Below are 20,089 nucleotides of genomic sequence, written 5' to 3'. Positions count from 1 at the left end.
ATTGATTCGATCGATACGTTGGGAATTTAGCAGCATGTTAATGGCAAACAGTTACAAAATCTATTTTTCTACATTTAAAATAAGCTGTCTTAAACCATCTACAGCAACCTAAAATTACAAGAACACACGTGAATGGCTGAAGCACTTCTGCTGTTACGCTTATAGACAAGTTTATTAGTAATTTCCTAACAAATCTTCTAGTGCAAAGTGCACATAATCATTTGGAACCTCCATTGAGGTTCTGGCTCTCAGTTTCCCCTACAAATAATTGTGCCTAAATGTAAGAATCTGAAGTACAACCGGACAAGTGTGCCCACAGCCTTGCTTTGAGGGCATCCACTCCTCTGAACAACTCTCGAAAACACCTTGAGTTGCTTTCAGCTGCACAAGCCATCAGGCCTGTTGCTGGCTGTCCTTTAACCCCACTTTGGAGTTGACTGCTTCAATTTTAAAACTGGTGCAAACACTTGGCAGGGCTCAGAGCGGCTGAAACGCTGAAAGCTCGGCATACTATTGTCCTTTTCCCCTCCTAAACCCTCATTGCACTAGAAAGAGCAGCTCTGTTTCTGTACTGTTCAGCGTTGTTTGAGTTTCTTTTTGGTTCTAGGCAGGGCAATGGATTTAGCAGTGCCTCTGGGTGCTGTTCCTTGCCCTGAAGTCGTGGGGCGTTTCTCTATTTCTCCCTTGAGTTCAACTGAAGGGAGTCTGCTAGATATGTAACTTGAGTAACTCATGTCCGAGTCATCCATGTTTTCCTTCTTACTGGGCACAGAAGTCTTTTCATAAGCAGTGGGCTAGAAAAAAAAAAAAAAAAAAAGGCCTGGATTAATTTTGCAGACACAAAGCAATCTACATCAATTCAAAGAAGCGAGGGGCTACAAAGTTGTCTAGGATGTGCAAGTTGGAGCTCTCTTCGGACGTGAGATATAAACTAATCACACTGTGAAACTGTTATCGAATGCCAAAGAAAGCTCCTTTAGCATCTTCAAGAAAACGGAATTGTTTAGTGTCTGGGATAGAGCAAACTACAGGCACAACTTCAAATCCACTGCCCTGCAAAATGAAAGTAAATACCTGGTACCATTCACATAGGCAAGTCCATCTGGACACAGTTGTAATCATTCATCTTTCCGGATTTCTAGATGAGCTTTGACATGTGTGTGGATTCCCTGACAAGCACATCATGATTATTCTTTCTAACCTGGGTATAAAGTTGCTGCATGTGGCCCACTCCTCACATGCTCACCATTCTCTGCATTGATTCCAGGGACTGGCTTCTAACCCCAGTCACACCACTTGGGCAGGTCTGAAGACCTTTTGTAGTCTTGATGCCTCACTGTTAAATGAGGAAAATGGTATTTGCACATTTACTACATGGGCTTATTATGAGAATGAACTAAGGTGGTGGCCACGAAAGTACTCTGTGAGCTTTAAAGCACGAAACAAGTAGAAGGAATTTTAACAGGCAACTGTGTTTTCTCAGGTCACTGCACCCCACAGTGGAGGAAACGGTCTCTAATCCTGCTGTTGTGAGGGAAGCAGAGTCCATTTTGACCTTAGACCCATTTTAGAAATGCTCACTTCCCATTAAATGAAGCTGGGCATAGAGTTCTAAAATAGCAGAGAACGTCTCAGGAGACCGGCACAAGCAGGATGGGGGATGAGACAGGAGCTATAGATGCAGCGAGTTCTCATTTACACAGAATGAGCTCGGAAAGGGCTCATAAGTTTAATACTCTGGTTAACTGAAAGCATACACATGAGTTAATAACCAGGTTAACGATTTTCAAAGAATGTGAAAAGATTACATGTAACACAAAACAAATAAGCCTGGTGTGTGCGTGTGTTGTTGTTTTTTGATCACTCTTGTGATACAAGTGACCATGTTTTATACACAGTAGCAGTAGCAGTACGTATTTGTCCAATGAATAAATGAACTCCCAGGGCTGCAGCAAAACCTCAGGTCATTTATGGATTTTTGGTACCTCTATTTCGAGAAAAGAGAAAATTTACCAGATGTTTGCTTACTGCAGACAGTCCTTAAATAGGTGCTTCTTCAAACTATCATTCTTGTATGACCTTATAACAGTATATGCTAATTCTTGAGCTGGTAATTTTGCACATTGAAAAATTAATTTGTATATATTTGGAAAAGTAAAAAGGTCCTTTTCTGTATAGATGCATTTTCTCAGGAAAATTTCTGGGTTGCTTCTCTGTGTATTCTTTCAAGAAACAGAAAACAAAATGTGTTAGCCTTCAGTAATACAGGTTGTGTCTTCTCCTTGAAAACTCCTTACGTTTAGCAACACCCCTCATGTTCCAGTGTCCAGCTAAAGACAAGCTGCTCTGTTTAGTACAGAACTGGTCCCTAGCTTGGACATTTCAATTCATAAAAATTTAAGTCACTTGACATACAAATCATTTGAAAAGGTGAATCTAAGTTTAACCTCTCTTTTGACATTTCCACCTCTTGAGTTATCACCTGAGTAGTTGGGGAAATGGTTTTCATCATGTCCACTACAACAAATAATCTATAGAATAGGAATAGAGACTCAGTCATTTTCTTTTTAATGTGTTCATATTCATATCTGGTTTAACATTTCCATTCTTCTTCACTGTTCCATTTGCTAATTAATGTACTTGCGTCATTAAAGTAGACTCAGAAGTTGAAGTCACTGGGAAGAAATACTCAGAAAGTCTCTATGGGCAGGATTAGTGATATAGATATTGTCTTCTTTTTTTCAAAAACACTGAAGGCTCTGATTTCTTCCTGGATAAGATATCTTAAGATAATTTGCAGCATCTTCTGGCACAGCGGAAGGAAAAAGGAAACTAAACTAAACTAAGCGTCAGTGTAGGAACGTATTTCTCAGTTTCATTCTAGAGCAAGATGAGAAAATGATATTACTCAGCCACATTTATCTATTTTATTTACTTATATATAATTTTTAAGTGAATCAGTTTAAATAGGTAGTACATCCCCATGATTTAATATTCACAGTGTTCAAAATCTCCTCCTTGCCCCCTAGTTAACTCAGCTCTGCCTCCCATCCAAGACAACGAATACTATCAGTTTACAGTGCACATTTCTGAAGAGATTTTATGGAACTTCAAGCAAATATTAGGCGGAACCAAATGGAAGTCGTCATCATTTTTGCAGGTCAAAACAGCCTAATAATGGCAATTTCATATGGTTCAATCTAATCCATATATTGACGCACTTTACTCTCACTTTTTTACACAAATGGTAGCCCACTGTAAACACTTTTTTACACCTTGCTTTTTTTTTTTTTTTTTTTTTTTTTTGCGGTACGCGGGCCTCTCACTGTTGTGGCCTCTCGTGTTGCGGAGCACAGGCTCCGGACGCGCAGGCTCAGCGACCATAGCTCACGGGCCCAGCCGCTCCGCGGCATGTGGGATCCTCCCGGACCAGGGCACGAACCCGTGTTCCCTGCATCGGCAGGCAGACTCTCAACCACTGCCCCACCAGGGAAGCCCCCTTGATCTTTTTAAACTAACAATTATCTTGAACATCATTCCATGTCAATACATAAAAGAGCTCTCATTCTTCTTTCAGCTATGCAGTGTTCCCTTGTTTGAATGTACCATAATTTATGTAGCCAGTTCCTTGAGAATGGACATTCAGGTTGTTTCCAATCTTAACTAGTAAAAATAATGCTGCTGTGAATAACCTTGTACTTGTGTCATTGTGTACATGTGTAAATAATATATCTACAGGATATACATTTTAGAAGTAGAACTTCTGAGTTAAAAGTTGTATGGATTTGTGATTTTGCAAGACATCACTGTATTGCCTTCTACTGCAGTTGTACCAACTTATACTCTTACCAGCAACATTATGAGTACCTATTTTCTTATTTCTTTTTCAGTTTGGTATTTAATACATATTAAAACTAATATAGTCAACCACTTTTTTGTTATTATGAATCTATTTTTTTAATTGAAGTATAGTTAATTTACAATGTGTTACTTTCACGTGTATAGCAAAGTGATTCAGTTATACATATATTCTTTTTCAGATTCTTTTCCATTATAGGTTATTACAAGATATGAGTATGGTTCCTTGTGCTATACAGTAGGTCCTTGTTGTTTACCTATTTTATACATAGTAGCATGTATGTGTTAATCCAAAACTCCTAATTTGTCTCTCCCCCTGCTCCGAGTATCCCCTTTGGTAACCCTAAGTTTGTTTTCTATGTCTGTGAGTCTATTTCTGCTTTGTAAATAAGTTCACTTGTACCATTTTTTTAGATTCCACATATAAGTGATATTACATATTTACCTTTCTCTGTCTGACTTACTTCACTTAATATGATAATCTCTAGGTCCATCCATGTTGCTGCAAATGGCATTATTTCATTCTTTTTTTTTATGGCTGAGTAATATTCCAGTGTGTGTGTGTGTGTGTGTGTGTGTGTGTGTGTGTGTGAACCACATCTTCTTTATCCATTCATCTGTTGATGGACGTTTAGGTTGCTTCCACGTCTTGGCTATTTTAAATAGTGCTGCTATGAACACAGGGGTGCATGCATCTCTTCGAATTATGGTTTTCTCTGGATATATGCCCAGCAGTGGGATTGCTGGATCATATGATAGCTCTATTTTTAGTTTTTTAAGGAACCTCCATACTGTTCTCCATAATGGCTGTACCAATTTACATTCCCACAGTGTGGGAGGGTTCCTTTTTATCCACACCCTCTCCAGCATTTATTATTTGTACACTTTTTAATGACGGCCATTCTGACTGGTATGAGGTGATATCTCATTGTAGTTTTGATTTGCATTTCTCTAATAATTATTAGTGATACTGAGTATCTTTTCATGTGTCTTTGGCCATCTATATGTCTTCTTTGGAGAAATGTCTATTTAGGTCTTCTGCCCATTTTTTGATGATTGGGTTCTTTGGGGGGTTTTTTGTATTAAGCTATATGAGCTTTTTGTATATTTTGGAAATTAATCCCTTGTTGGTAGCATTGCTTGCAAATATTTTTAGTCAACCATATCTTAATTGAGCTTCAAAATCAGCCTAAAACTGGCTGCATGGAAACAAATCACAATGTTTGTTCCTTAACTCCCTGGTAACATCAATGCAAGCCTATTTACCTAAATGCAAATACTTATTGCAAATGCTTAAAAGCTTCTGTGTATATGTGTGTACCTTGTAAAATATTATGTATGTACTTTACCATTTCTCTTTGCTAATTTGCAGTTTCATTAAGTTTAGGGTACCATTATTTAGGAATCAGAATCCTAAGAGCTTTCCTAAAGACTGAGTCTCCCTACTTAAATATCCCCTCACTAAAACCGTTCTCTGATGCTAATAAAACACGGATGAAGGCTGGCCCACATGATGCCCTTCAGGCCAAGTTACAGCTTTCTTCACCAAGAGCCAAGCCTCTCATCTCCTTGGAATATAAACAGCCAAGGTGAATTCCAACTTCCAGGCTTTTCTCTAGGATTTTTAAAAGGATTTCTTCTGTAAGTGATAGGCTACCTAAATTTTAAGTTTTTATTTTTCTTCTCTCATAGTTGATGGGATTCTTCAGGGATCTTTGCTGTAACTGATGCAATTTTACAGTTTTGTAAGAAATGGAAAGTGAAATTTCCAGAGAACTGAAAGTGAAATTGCCAAGGCTACAGAAGTTACTAAGATCTTCCGGGTCATGAAAGGCGTATAGAAGGTGATGAGCTCCCATAAGATTGTACAAAGCGGGAGAAAGATGAGAGAGAAATTTCAATATTCAGTTCTAGGGGGAAAGAGTCTATCTAAATGATCATTATCAGACTGTTGGTCATAATTATCAGTCCAAAAGAGGATCTAAAAAACACTGTAGACTGTTTTCCAAGAGAGGATTTAAAAATCATTGTAAACTGTTCTCTAAAGATACTGTTGTAATATACCATTTCACAGTGACCAAGAGAACCTGGCTATCATCAGAAAGCATCTTAGAAATCAAAGAAAAAAATTCTTCTATCCTTATTTATCATGAAGAATTCATATCTGAAATACTACAACCAGTCTGAATAGATATAAAGGGACCAGAGAAGGTTTACAGACAGGCTACTGATGTGCTAGTGGAGGTTCTCTCTCACACACACACACACACACACACACACACACACACACACATAATCACAATTTTAAAATGCAGAAGGGGTAAGATTTCAGTGCTGGGAAGCTAGACAGCATCTCTGAGTGCTGCAGTCAGGATGGTTACACCAGGGGTTCCCCCAAGCAGCATTTCAGTTGTTCCTCATCTTTGACAGACTCTTACCATGTGGGACTGCTGAAGAATAGTCATTCCTACTAGAGGCACAATGATAGAAAAGATGACCTTACAAGGTTCCCTCTGGTTCCATCTTTTTGTGGTTCAGCACCCTGGGCCTGATTTCTCCAGATGATATTATTAATCTTGAAATGGGGGTTCCATGTGTGCAAGGGGAGATATATAACCAGAAGAAATGGGCTAAACACACATATTTCATTATTCACTGGCATAACTTCAACTTGATGAACTCATCTGGTGATAATGGACGCAAAACCTGTAAGCTCTAGGCATATCCCTGCAAGTTAATACCAGTGCACAGTTACTAGAAACTGTTACCATTTCTCTAAATTTTGAGTAAAATACATGCTATTTAAGTCAAGTGGTTTATCACCATAGCAACCATTTCTAGAGTCACACATTCAAATTATAGGCCTGCACAAGGTCCAAGTGACAGAATATTCGGATATAAGTTTTCAGCTATAGTTTTACTTGCAATGGTCACCCACTTTCTTTCACATTCTTGTGGTTTTCGGAAGGAAGAGGAAGGGGGAAAAAAAAGCAAAGGGAAGAAGAGAAATTGACTTCCAAACATAGATTTCTTATATAAGCCTACCCACATAAAGAGCAGGGCCTTCTATGGCGTTAATGAAAACAAAATCTAACTTGTAAATTAGAGAAAGATATAAATATCTCTCTTTTCTTTTTAATTAAAGTATAATTTACATACAGTAGAATGTGCAAATCTCAAAAGTATAGTTTGATGAGTTTTGATAATGCATAGAGCTATATAACCAACACCCCAATCAAGAAATAGAACAATTACCCAAGAAGTTCCCTCATGCCACATTCCAGTCAATTCCCTCCCATCCTGGGGCTATAAGTGTTCTGACATTTTTCAACATAAATTACTTTTGTTTTTTCTAAAACTTCATATAAACAAAATAACATACAGTATGTACTCTTTTGTGCCTTGTTTCTTTTGCTTAGCATGCTTTTTAAATTTTGTTTTGTTTTGTTTTTTGCGGTACGTGGGCCTCTCACTGTTGTGGCCTCTCCTGTTGCGGAGCACAGGCTCCGGACACGCAGGCTCAGCGGCCATGGCTCACAGGCCCAGCTGCTCCGCGGCATGTGGGATCTTCCCGGACCGGGGCACGAACCTGTGTCCCCTGCATCGGTAGGCGGACTCTCAACCACTGCACCACCAGGGAAGCCCCAACATGCTTTAATTGAAATTTTTATTGAGATAGTTATAGATTCTCATAGTATTATACCATTTATGAGATTCATCTGTGTATTAGTAGTTCATTCCTTTTTACTGTCAAGCAGTATTCCATTGTATGAATATGTCACAATTTGTTTATCCATTCTTCTATTAATGAATATTTGGGCTGTTCCCAGTTTGGGGCTTTTTTTATATAAAGCTGCTATAAACATATTCTACTAATCCTTTTTTGAACTTACATTTGGGATTGCTGGGTAAATGCTAAGTAAATGCTTAACTTTATAAGTAACTGCCCAACTGTATTCCAAAAGGACTGCACCATTTTGTATTCCCACCAGCAATGTAGGAAAATTCCAGTTGCTCCAACATTTGCTAAAATTTCGAGTTGTCAGTCCTTTTAAATTTTGGGCATCCTAGAAAGATTGTAGTGATATGTCATTGTAACTTTCCCTGATATCATTTGCATTTTCCTGATAACTAATGATGTTGCACTTGTTTTATATGCTTATTGACTACTGATATATCTTTCTATCTGAAGTGTCTGTTCAAGTCTTATGGCCATTTAAAAAATTAGTTGTCTTTTTATTATTGAGTTGTAGGAATTGTCTTTATATTCTGGATACAAGTCCTTTGTCAGATATGTTTATTGCAAATATTTTTTCCCTGTCTGTGGCTTGCCTATTTCTTTTCTTAATATGCTTTAGATGAGCTAATATGTTTACTTTTGCTGAAGTCTATTTTGTCCATTTTTAAAGGGCTTTCTGTGTTTTAAGAAATCTTTGACTACTCTCTGGTTGGAAGATATTATCCTATGTTTTCTCATAAGAGCTTTATAGTTTAGCTTTTAAACTAATTTCTGTATACAGTGTAAGCTGGGGGGGGGTCAAAGTTATTATTTTCCCATATAGATGTACTATTATTCTAGCACCATTTATTGAAAAAACTATCCTTTCTCCATTGAATGGCTTTGAAATATCTGTAAAAAATCAACTGACCTCGTAAGTGTAGGTCTCTTTCTAGACTCTCGATTTTGTTTCATTGACCTATTTATCTGCTCTTAAACCAATATCACACTGTATTGATTACTGAAGCTACACAGTAAATGTTGAAATCAGATCATATAAGTTCTCCAACTTTGTTCTTTTCAAGTTATTTCGGCTGTTCTAGGTCTTACATATTCCCCAATAAATTTTAGAATCAACTTGTCAATTTCTATCAGAAAAGCAAAAGCCCTAGATTTCACTTGGGGTTGCTTTAAAGTTATAAATCAGTTTGGGGAGACATCTTAATAGTATCAAATCTTCCAATCCATGAACATGGTATATCTCTCCATATATGTCAGCCTTCTTCAATTTCACTCAGCAATATGGTGTGGGGGTTGGTATATATATTTCACATATATTTTGTTAGATCTATCACTAATATTTTATGTTTTACAATAATATGTTAAATGGTTTAAAAAGCTTTTGTTTTCCAATTGTTCATTGCTAGTATATAAAAATACAATTCATTGTTTTGTATACAAATCTTGCATCTTGCACTTTAAGTTCAATTTCTGAAGATTCCTGGGGATTTTCTATGTACACAACCATGGCATTTACAGGTAGCCACAGTTTTATTCTTCCTTTCCAATCTATATAATTTTATTTCTTTTACTTGCCTTGTTGCATTGGCTAAGACCTGTAGTACAATGTTAAAAAAAAAAAGTAGAAAGGACATCCTTGTCTATCTCCTATCTTCAGTGGAAAAGTGTTCAATATTTCACCATTAAGAATTATATTAGCTTTAGAGGGGTTTTCTTTTCTTTTGGTAAAAATCCCTTAGTATGTAAAAGAAAGTGCCCATCTGTCCCTAATCTGCTGAGGGTTTTTCTCATGCTTGAGTGTTGAATTTTATCAAATGGTTTTTTCAAAATTATTGAGATAACTATATGGCTTTTCTCCTTTACTTATTAATATGGTAAATTACATTGATGGATTTTTGGATGTTAATCCAAACTTACATTCCTGGAATATACTATACACTTGATCATAATGTTATGCCTTCCTTATAAATGAGTTGGGAAATAGTCTCAACAGTTTGTGTCATAAGCTTTCTCCTCTTTCCTTCTTAAATATTTGGAAGAACTAACAGTGAAATCATTTGGGACTGGAGTTTTCTACACCTGCAAGTTCTCAATTACAAATTCAGTTTTTAAAAAATAAGAATAGAACTATTTAAATATTCTATTTTTGTGTATCTGTTTTGGTGTATTTTAAAGGAATTTGACCATTTCATATAAGTTTTCCAATGTATTAGCATTAAATGAGTCATAATATGTTCTTTTAAAAATTATTTCCTTCCTACTATTTTTGTTAGGAGGGTGCTTAATTTGATGTTCTGTTTCTAGCTTATTGAGATGAAAGCTTAGTTCTTATTATTATTGCTACTGTTTTAAACAGTCAACATTATTTTATATTTACTCACATATTTACTTTTGCCAATGCCCTTCATATTTTCCTACAGTTACTTTCATCTGGGATCATTTTCTTTCACCTTGATACTTTTCTTTTAGTATTTCTTATAGTAAGATAGGCTGGTAAAAATTCTCTCGTCTTTTACATATTTGAAAACCTTTTTATTTTTATCTTTGAAGGAAATTATCACCAGATACAGAATTCCAAGTTGGCAGGTTTTTTGTTTTGTATTGTTTTCCATTTAGCAGTTTAACAATATAATTCCTTTGTCTTCTGGCTTCCATTATTTCTGTTGGGCTGTCAAAAGTTGCTCCTTTGATGACAACGTGCCCCCACCCTCTACCCCAGATGCTTTCACAATTCTCTCTCTCTGATCTAAAGAACTAAAGGATGGAATTCAAAGCAACCACAGACACCAAAGAATAGTGAGGGAATTCCTTAAAGGAGATAGCCAGAAAGGGGGAATCCTAAATTCTGCTCAGCTAAAGATAAATGAACCAACCTAAGATTTGAACTGCTGGCTAAGAGGCAATTTTCAGTTTTTATCCAATCAACTAATTGCCTGCTAAAACAGAAAGGTCAACACTTTTTGGAGGAACATAGTCAAATCAAGAGCCGGTACAACACAACATTTCCAATGTCTAGGATACAATCCAAAATTCCTCAAATTCCTCAACAGAAATAACAATCAATAGAGACAGACCCTGAGATGACCCAGATATTGGAATTAGCAAACAAGGATTTTAAAGCAGTTATCATCACTATTATCAATGATGTAAAGTGAAAATTTATTTGGTGAATAAAGCAGCTCTCCATAAAGAAATAGAAATAATAAAAAAGAACCAAATGAAAATTTTAGAATAAAATATAATATCTGAAATTAAATATTCACCAGATAGGTTTAACAGGAACATGGAGACAACAGAGCAAACAGTAAAACTGAAGACAGATCAATAGAATGTATCCAATTTAAAGAACAGATTGAAAAAAATCAATACAGCCTCAGGGACTTATTCAACAATATCAAATGGTCTAACATACCAGTAATTAAGACTCTCAGAAAAAAATAAGGAAAAAGTAATCACAGGATTTCCTAAACTTAGCAAAAGACAGAAATACAGATTCAAGAAGTTCAGCAAATCCCAAGCAAGATAAATGTGAAGCACATTCCTGGCAATATGATTGTCAAACTGCTGAAAACCAAAGATAAAGAGAGAATCCCGAAAACATTCAGAGAAAAGTGACACATTACATATAGGAAAAGAACATTTCAAATGACCAGTGACCTCTTATCAGAGAATCTGGGTTCCAGAAGGCAGAAGAATAACATCTTTAAAGTGTGGACCAAAATTACCTGTCAAACCAGAGCTCTGTAAACAGAGAAAACGTCCTTCAAAAATTAAGACAAAATAAAGACATTTTTAGATAAAAGAAAACTGAGCGAATTCATCACTAGCAGACATGCAATACAAGAAATGCAAAGGAAGTTCATCAGGCTGAAGGGAGATGATACTAAAAGGAAGCTTAGATTTTCAGAAAGGAAAGAAGAGCATCAGAAATGGTAAATATCTGGGTAAATATAAAAGACAATTTTCCTTTTAATGTCTTGGAAATACAACTATTTAGGGCAAAAATTAAAACATTGTTTTGTAGGGTTTATAATTACATAGATGTAATACATGTGACAATTATAGCATAAAGGCAGGATAAGAGATGAGTGGAACCAAATTAATACATTTGAAATTGAAGCAATATTTTTTATAACCCAACCCAATGGGTTGGTTCTCCACAGGGGAAAATATACATAGCATATACTAGAAGCTATAATCTCTAAGGGGAGCTGAGCAGAAGCCAGGCTTGGGAGAGCAGGGAAATGATTTGAAAGGATTCACTAATATATCCCTTCAACCATAGACGTCTGGCTAAACCCGTGGTGAAACCTAAGCCTTACACAGGAGATTCTACTGGGAATAGAAGTACAGACAAAAGCCTTATTGTTTACGGAAGCCTATGAATCCAAACTAGCAACGGGAATTGCCAATAGCACTAGATCAAACAACAACAGGTCAAAATTCATGTTAGCACAACGAATAACTAGTACCTGTATTAGTCAGCTATTGCTGCAGCTATGCTACTGTGTTTGGGAGGTCCCCAGGTTCCATTATTCACTAGGAGGACTCACAGAACTCAGCATATAGTTGTACTCATTGCTATGATTTATTATAGTGAAAGGATGCAGAGCACAATTAGCAAAGTGAAAAGACACTTGAGGAGAAGTCCAGTGGAAACCATGTTTAAGCTTCTAAGAGTCCTCTCCCAGGAGTCACATAGGATGCACTTAATTACCCCAGCAACAAGTTATGACAACACATGTGAAATGTTGTCAACCAGGGAAGCTCTAAGAGACTCAGCACCCACGGCTTTTATTGGGAGCTGGTCATGTAGGCAACCTTTGCCTAGCACCTAGCAAAATCCCAGACTCCCAGAAGGAAAGCAGGTGTTCAGCATAAACCATATTGTTTGCACAGTTTAGGCACAATTAATCATTCTTATCAGTTAATGGTAGCCACTGTTCCAAAATCTAAGTTCCCAAAAGCCAGCCAAGGGCCAACCTGGCAAGCAGGCCTTTTCAAGGATAGCAGTTTAGGCCTGCTATGTTAACTCTTTTCTGTACAACTACCTACCAAAGAACTGTAAGAGTCTCAGTATGTTATAACAATAAACATTAATTTTTGCTTGGTGGTGCTAGGCTAGACTTCAGGCTTTGTACTGGGTTCAAGTCTGTTCACAGATCTTCATAATTCCAGGAACTGTGGCTTCTGCAGTCATGTTCTTCTCACGTCAGGTGGCAGAAATACAAGAGAGCAAGCTAAATCATGCAAACAATTTTAAGGTCTCTGCTTACATCACACCTCTTAACATTTCATTTGCTAAAGTCAGTCATATAGCTAAGATCAACATTAGTGAGGTGAGAAAATATACATCTACTCTAATAGGGAGAAAAACCACATGGCAAAGGGTATGAATGTACAGATCCCTTACAGAGGTTTTAAATAATTGGGAAAAATAATCCAATCTACCACAGTGCCCTAGGGATCTCACCAAACTCAGAGGGCAAATGAGGTTGGAAGCATCATCTTACCACTTTTGAAAATGATATTTCTTAGTTTGTTCATTAGTTTATTCCCACACCTATGCCCAAAGGAGCCTTAAAGCAGACAAAAAAGAACATGGAATTTTAGCAATATTCTATGCAGGTTCTTTAGCAACATAATAATAAAATTAATAATAGCTAACATTAATGAGTGCTTACTATATGTCAAGAGTGTTACATGCATGATTTCATTTAGTCCTTGGTTGATGTCATTATTTTTCCCATTTTAGATACGAGGAAACAGAGGCCTAGAGACTTGCCCAAGGTCCTAAAGCTTATAAGTGGTGAAGCCAGGATTTGAATCCAGGAAGCCTAGATCTGGAGCTTGTGCTTTTAAGCAGTAGGATATTTTAAATGGAATGCTTGGGCATATACGCTAGATTACGATGCTTCAATATTGGAGTGTAAAGGTGTGCCAGAAACATGGAAGCAGCACCAAATCTTCACATGATTCACATGGGCTCGGGGAACTAAGATTTAATATGTTAAGAAAAGAAAATTTTTATCTTACTCAACTAAAATACTAAGAAAACTTGACTTTTTCCTCACAGCAACAGGTCAATATACCACATAGTTCAACCGTTTAATTTCAATCTTATTTAAATTCAAATATTCCTTGACTTTGAAGAACTGCTAATGAATACATTTCATTGATCAAAATAATTTTCAAAGCTTCTAAGCCAGCTTGCCTTTCTACTTTCTAGACTAGATAAAGTATCTGCTACACATACCATCTCCTATGATTCTGTAAAGGCCATGTTTTTTCAGTCAAGAAAAATGATCACAAAAATCTTCCATTTTCACTAAACAAGTATATTCAAGACTGTGTTCAATAAACAATTTAACAACTAAGAAGTTTTTCCTTTATGAAGCAAGAATTCTGTAATGCAAATATACTTCTATCACATCCAGAGTTGCTAGTCCCTCCCTCTATGGTTATGGGGGGGTGCATTTTAATTACAGACATTCACTTCTCTTCAATTGTCTTCTGAGCTTAATGAACAATGAAAGTACCGTACTACTTATCGGAAATCACTAAGAATCGAACGTCGAAAGGCATGTTCCTGCAATAAGCAATGGTCTGCTAAGTGTCTCATTTGAAGATGAGTAAATGCTGCTGTAGGAATTAAGTCTAGGGTCTGTCTGACAGAATAGATTAAGAACCCATTGTAGGGAATTCAGAGGGTTACCAATAACACAAAACGTTATCTAGATGTACTCAGCCTGTAAAAAACACGATATATAAGAGAGAACACTTCTATCTTCAAAAAACGCAATTACCTAAAACAGACTAAAGGTTGAAAATGAAAAGAAAAAAAAAGGACATTAACAAATGTCAACTAGTCAAAAATAAGTTTGAAAAAGTGAAGTGTGATACCTTAGTCCAAACATGAAAAATGAGGAGATACACACTGTATTTTTCCATAATGCCCAGGGCATTTGGAACTAAGGAACAGTTACTCAGAGAAAGAGGAAGGTGCTTAGTTCAACTGTTTTGGTTTTTAATAATTCCTCACTTTCTCTGCTGGTTTTTCAAGTGTTTTGCCACTTATCTAAAAAATATGATGACACTGGCTTGTGAGAAATACAAAATCAGGAGCTCTAAATGGATTTATGAGATTCTTCAGAAGAGAGAACAATGATACAATGGAAAGCAGGAACTGCTGGCAGATTTCCATTTAAAGTAAAGCCAAATTTCAAATATTTTAATGGAAAAAGAGTCATATACACCTCTTTAATTTCGTAAGTATAAATTATTTATCATATCAAATTATCCATATAATCTAATTTTAACAAATAAATTTTTCCCATGAGAAATATTTCAATATTCATAGAGTGATTTTTTTTCTCTTTTTAAAAAACTAATTTTTATATGTGTTGGGTCCTTGTTGCTGTGCTTGGGCTTTCTCTAGTTGCGGCGAGCGGGGGCTACTCTTCATTGCGGTGAGTCGGCTTCTCACTGCGGTGGCTTCTCTTGTTGCAGAGCACGGGCTCTAGGAGCATGGGCTCAGTAGTTGTGGCTTGCAGGCTCTAGAGCGCAGGCCCAGTAGTTGTGGCACACGGGCTTAGTTGCTCCGCGGCATGTGGGATCTTCCTGGACCAGGGCTTGAACCCATGTCCCCTGCATTGGCAGGCAGATTCTTAACCACTGAGCTACCTTCATAGAATGATTTTTAATAAAATTAAAATTTCACCCTTAAGAATATTAGTTACTATATGAATCCTGTGTGGACTCAAGACTAAATGGCCTACGCTATTTTCAGTTATCACGTTAGGCCTTATACTCTACAATTTACTGTTAATGAAGATTTGAAAAAAATAAAAGAAGTAATTTCTTAACATAAACTCAACTTCAATATAATTAACAAAGTAATATTTATTCATAAAAATCAGTGAAAAATTTAATATGGATGAGAAGTCTTTCTTTTAAGGGGTAACAATTTTCAGAAAAATTCCCAAATAAGGTAAGGTATTCCTCCCAAGATATCACAGCCAAAACCTAAGCATAGGAAAGTCCCTTAGAGGACATCCAGGGCAAACTCCTACCCATCTTGGAGAAATTCCTGCCACAGCATTTATAACAAGTAGCTTTCCAGAGTCTGCATGAATGGTTCCAATGATTGAAAGGTAGGGTTTATTATCCATGGCCCAGCCTGTGCTATTGCAGGTGAGCTCTGATTGTGGAAAAGTTCTTCTTGTTGATGAGTAGAAATCTATATTCTTAAATTTTCAATCCACTGAGTATAGTTCTAGCATCCACAAGAACCTCAAATTCCAATTCTTCTGTTCCCTAATTGGAAGTAGCTGAGAAGAGCATGGCAAGTCCCATCACTCTGTGACTTGCAGGGGAAAGAGGAGGAGGATGGTGGAGACAAGTGACAGAGCAATGAAAAAGGAGATGGAAGACAACCAAACATTTGGTTCACAAGGATATTTTATGTCAGATTCAGTGCCAAACAGAATCCAAGACTACAAAAGACAATGTGCATATGCATGTGTATGTATGGATTTGTGTTTGTATATATGTGAGTATACAGTAGATGCATGTATGTAATACGTGTAATGTATGTGTATACATGTGTGAGTATATATACATGTGTGTATGTATATGTGTGTGAGTATGTGTACGTATGTGTGCGTGTGCACATGTATATGTGTGTATAAAATGCCAAGTCAGCTAACGGGAAATGCAAACATTGGGTTTTTAGGATATTTTTAACAAGAATATAAAATACACACATCTGCTAAGCACTGCAGGAGTTGTTAACAGACTAGAGAGGATGAAAGGGAGTCAATAAACCTATGTTTATATTATGGTAAAAATATGGTTGTTTCAAAATATCTGAATAATTAAATGTCAAGCTTATTATCTAGACATTTGCTATCAAGTAGACAAAGAAGTTCCCAATGAGTAAATAAAAATCAACCAGATCACTCTACTGGGTCTCTTTCTGCAAATTTCTGACAGGATTCTTAGCATGGCACGGAGTGGGCCAGCCACGCTGCACCTTCCTGGCTGGGGGTCAGGATTTACCCTCTCAGTTCCTTTCTCCACTTGCCCGTCTCTAGGCCTTGGAGAACTGAAAGGCAGTAACTCCTCACAAGAAGTCTGGGCTCTCCGGAGGTAAATACAGCCCCCACTGGCAGCATGTTCAATCATTAAAGAAGAGCGAAAATATGCTGATTAGATCTCAAGACAAGAAAGAGAACAAACATACAGACAATTTTTCCTCAAACACAGAAATGAAAGAAAAAAAAGGGTTTGGGTAAATTGTCAGGATATCAATTTAGCAGAACACAATCTAGAATTAATCAAAATGTTACTAAATTTTATTCACCAAAAATGATAAAACTATATTCAGATCTAATAAGGTAAATAATAAAACTATACAAACTGTTTTAGCTACCATAAAATTGGAAACGACTAACTGGATAATTTAGTAAGTCTTTTTCTAGGTAATACATAAACCCATCCAAATCGTGTAGCCTGGTAAAATACAAAAATTATTCATCGTGACTCATTAGGCAAAACTGGCACACCACCTGTCTTTGTAAATGAAGTTTCACTGGAACATGGCCATGCTCATTCATTTGTTGCCTATGCCTATTTTCATGCTGTAACATCAGAGTTGAGAAGCTGTGACAAAGACTATTACGGCCCACAAAGCCTAAAATATGTACTATCTGTTCCTTTACAGGAAAAATTTGCAGACTCCTGCCCTATATAATCATGGATCCTAAAATAAGCATGTAGGCCACATTGCTAAATCATGATAGTTTCAAGGGAGGAAAGAACTTTACGGTCTTTATCATGCAGGTCTCCTTTGTTACAAACCATTAAAGACCAACAATAAAAAAGAGTTGCAAAAGAATGTTCCAAGTGTTGTGAAGGTATTTTACAGTTTGGAGAAATGGAACAATTGGTTCTTCCTACTTGTTTTGTTGGTTCTTCCTACCTGTTTTCCTTCCTCTTCATCTGAAGAGTTCCTGACATGGATACTTCTGCTGGGTTGGTAACCTTTCAGCTTTTCTTGACCGGACCAGTTGTTCTTTTGATCTGTTGTACTTTCCTCATCACTTCCTGGGTTATTTTTCCATTCTTTCATCATTTCTAGCACATTGGTTGGTCTCGCCGAAGAAAGTATATTGCCCTAATGTTAACAATGAATTTTTGGTGTTATAAACAGTTTAGAAAACGGAAGACTCTTACATATTTTAGTAATATAGTCTCACAAATTCAGTAAGTCACATGGAAAAATTATAACGCTGAATAAATAGCAAAACTTTGGATGCCCTTTTGAGCATACTCCTTGTACTGGCATGTCTCAGACCTCTTCACTAATACTTTTACAATATGCCAAAATTTAGGGATGGGAGAATATTCTGGTTTAAAAGAATAGTGCAGCATGCTGTGTGAAAGAACCACTACATAGGGCAAGTTCCTGGAATCCAAAGACCCCCTTACAGTGCCGTTCCTAGAAAATTAATAGGGAAGCTGAAAGAATGAAAGAAGTTGCCCAAAGTCTACTGGGTAAGCCTATATAACATCAAAATGTTTAGGTAAAAAATCTAAATTCAGTTGATTAGTCCAGTGCCGTGTCCAAGAATATAGATGTTTGACTTGAAAGCTCTTGGTTGACTGGAAGATTTCGATATAATGTGGTCATTTGATTATAATGGATTCCGTGCACTGTTTTAACCCCAGATGTGGCTATACCATACTAAAATTGACCATTTTATATTAACTATATTTTTCTCAAATATAATATTCCATTTAATGCCAAGAAATGCATGAATGCATTCTTAAATGCCTCCTGCTAGACTAGGTATGCCTTAAATAGTTTTGCTCCTAACTCAGACTAGTAGAGAAAGTTTGGACAAGAAGTTTGGATCACATTTAGATTAAAACAGGACGTTTAGGTGTGGGAACAACTATGGAGTGATCTAAGTTAATTTGATATGTGGGTGGATTGAAGCATTAAGCAACAGTGATACAGAATAGTATGAGGCCAGGCATCTTAAGGGCAGCCATCTGAGTACACTGTTGAGGATTTGTAGAGTTCAATATATTCGTGGTTAAAGACACAGACAAATATTAAGCATGGAATAGTAATAATTAAATGAGGATCGTTATGCTATTCGTTCCCTGTGGTTCTTCTACGTCATCCTGTTTTAAGAAGGTCTATATTCTTACTACTTTTATAGCATCCTACTTTTGGTTGCACTTCTGCAGCCTCTACCCATTTACTCCCAGAATGCCTTTACTATGCCTTCTGCCAACCCGTAGCCTACATTTCCGTCAAGGCTCAAGTTGACAGTCATCTCCGTCAAGTATCCCAGAACTTCCAAAGATGTTGTCAACTTAAATGAAGCACAGATGAAGTCTCAGAGAGCAAAAAGTAGTTGAAATTGTTTAGAACAGCAGATAGTCTCAGAGCTCTCATCTAAATGAGTTCTGATCTTCAGGGCTCTGTCAACAGCTCTGCTTGACCCCAGTGATTCATCTAGCCTCTATTATAACTTCCTGGCTTCATCATGACCTTGAACACTAACCCACAGTGTCCAGGCTCCTGGAATACTAGTACACACAACTTTGCCTCAACTTAATTCTTTCATTAGAAAACAGAGACAATCTGACATCTATGTCTGTAATCCCGGTCCTCAATTGCTCTTCCCTGATAAACTCTCTACAAGTTAACTCTTTGGATCTAGAGTCATTTCTTCCAGGCACATGGTAGAACTTTGCTTCTCCACCTCTTTTGGAACATGATGATATGACTTGTTTTGACCAGTAAAATGTGATTTGAAATAGTGTGTATCACTTCTGGGTAGAAACTTGAAGAAAGAGCGTGTAATTTACATGTTCTCAATTTCTGCCTTAGTAACTATAGAAGCACAGAGATGGAGCCTCCATCAGCCTGGGTCCCTGAGTGAAGACAAAGTAAAACAGAGCTTGCTCCCCTCCTCCCAGCCAATGTGCAATGGAAGGCATAAACAGCACTGAGATCTGGGGGTCACCTGTTACCAGAGCATAATCTAGCCTGTCCTGATATAGACAGAAGATTAAATATTTACACTCTGTAAGTCACCTCCAAAAAGCTTTATAAAGAGTGAGCCCACTATATAATCAGCATACCCAACAAAGTTGTAATTACTACACAAATCATATGCAATCAGTACCATGTGATAGCCAATTTATGTAGGCAGTCTTTGCTTTGCACAGTCCTGATATGCATGAATTTTACTCATCATGACTTAAATAATATCAGTCCCTCAGCAACACAGTTCAAATTTCAGTCACCATGGTACATTAACTATAATTGCATAAAGTTCAAACTTCACTGCTAGCTCTTCAATCCACGATCACCAGGTAAATTACAGATCTGCATCACAATCAGTGACCAATCACATCACTTCTTTCACAGTCTGTTGGTGATTGGACACTGTGCAATTCAGTTCACACACA

At 36.9% G+C, this 20,089-nt stretch overlaps 1 protein-coding gene across 3 annotated transcripts in view; it reads right to left on the bottom strand.

Annotated features, from left to right (window-relative positions):
- Positions 1–153: 153 nt before the first annotated feature.
- Positions 154–20,089, bottom strand: part of STK33 (serine/threonine kinase 33) — a 76,770-nt gene continuing 56,834 nt past the window's right edge. For all 3 annotated transcript variants that reach the window (XM_060159733.1, XM_060159735.1, XM_060159734.1), the window contains 2 exons: positions 17,580–17,774; positions 154–794 (listed from right to left, as the gene is read on the bottom strand). In XM_060159733.1, the coding sequence (XP_060015716.1) occupies positions 576–794; positions 17,580–17,774 (414 nt within the window). In that variant the 3' untranslated portion in view covers positions 154–575. The remainder of the gene's footprint in view (positions 795–17,579; positions 17,775–20,089) is intronic.

This window comes from Lagenorhynchus albirostris, chromosome 9, assembly GCF_949774975.1.
Source record: "Lagenorhynchus albirostris chromosome 9, mLagAlb1.1, whole genome shotgun sequence".
Taxonomy (NCBI): Eukaryota; Metazoa; Chordata; class Mammalia; order Artiodactyla; family Delphinidae; genus Lagenorhynchus; species Lagenorhynchus albirostris.
Note: the sequence above shows the minus strand (reverse complement) of the source record. Positions and strands in the feature narration are given on the sequence as shown.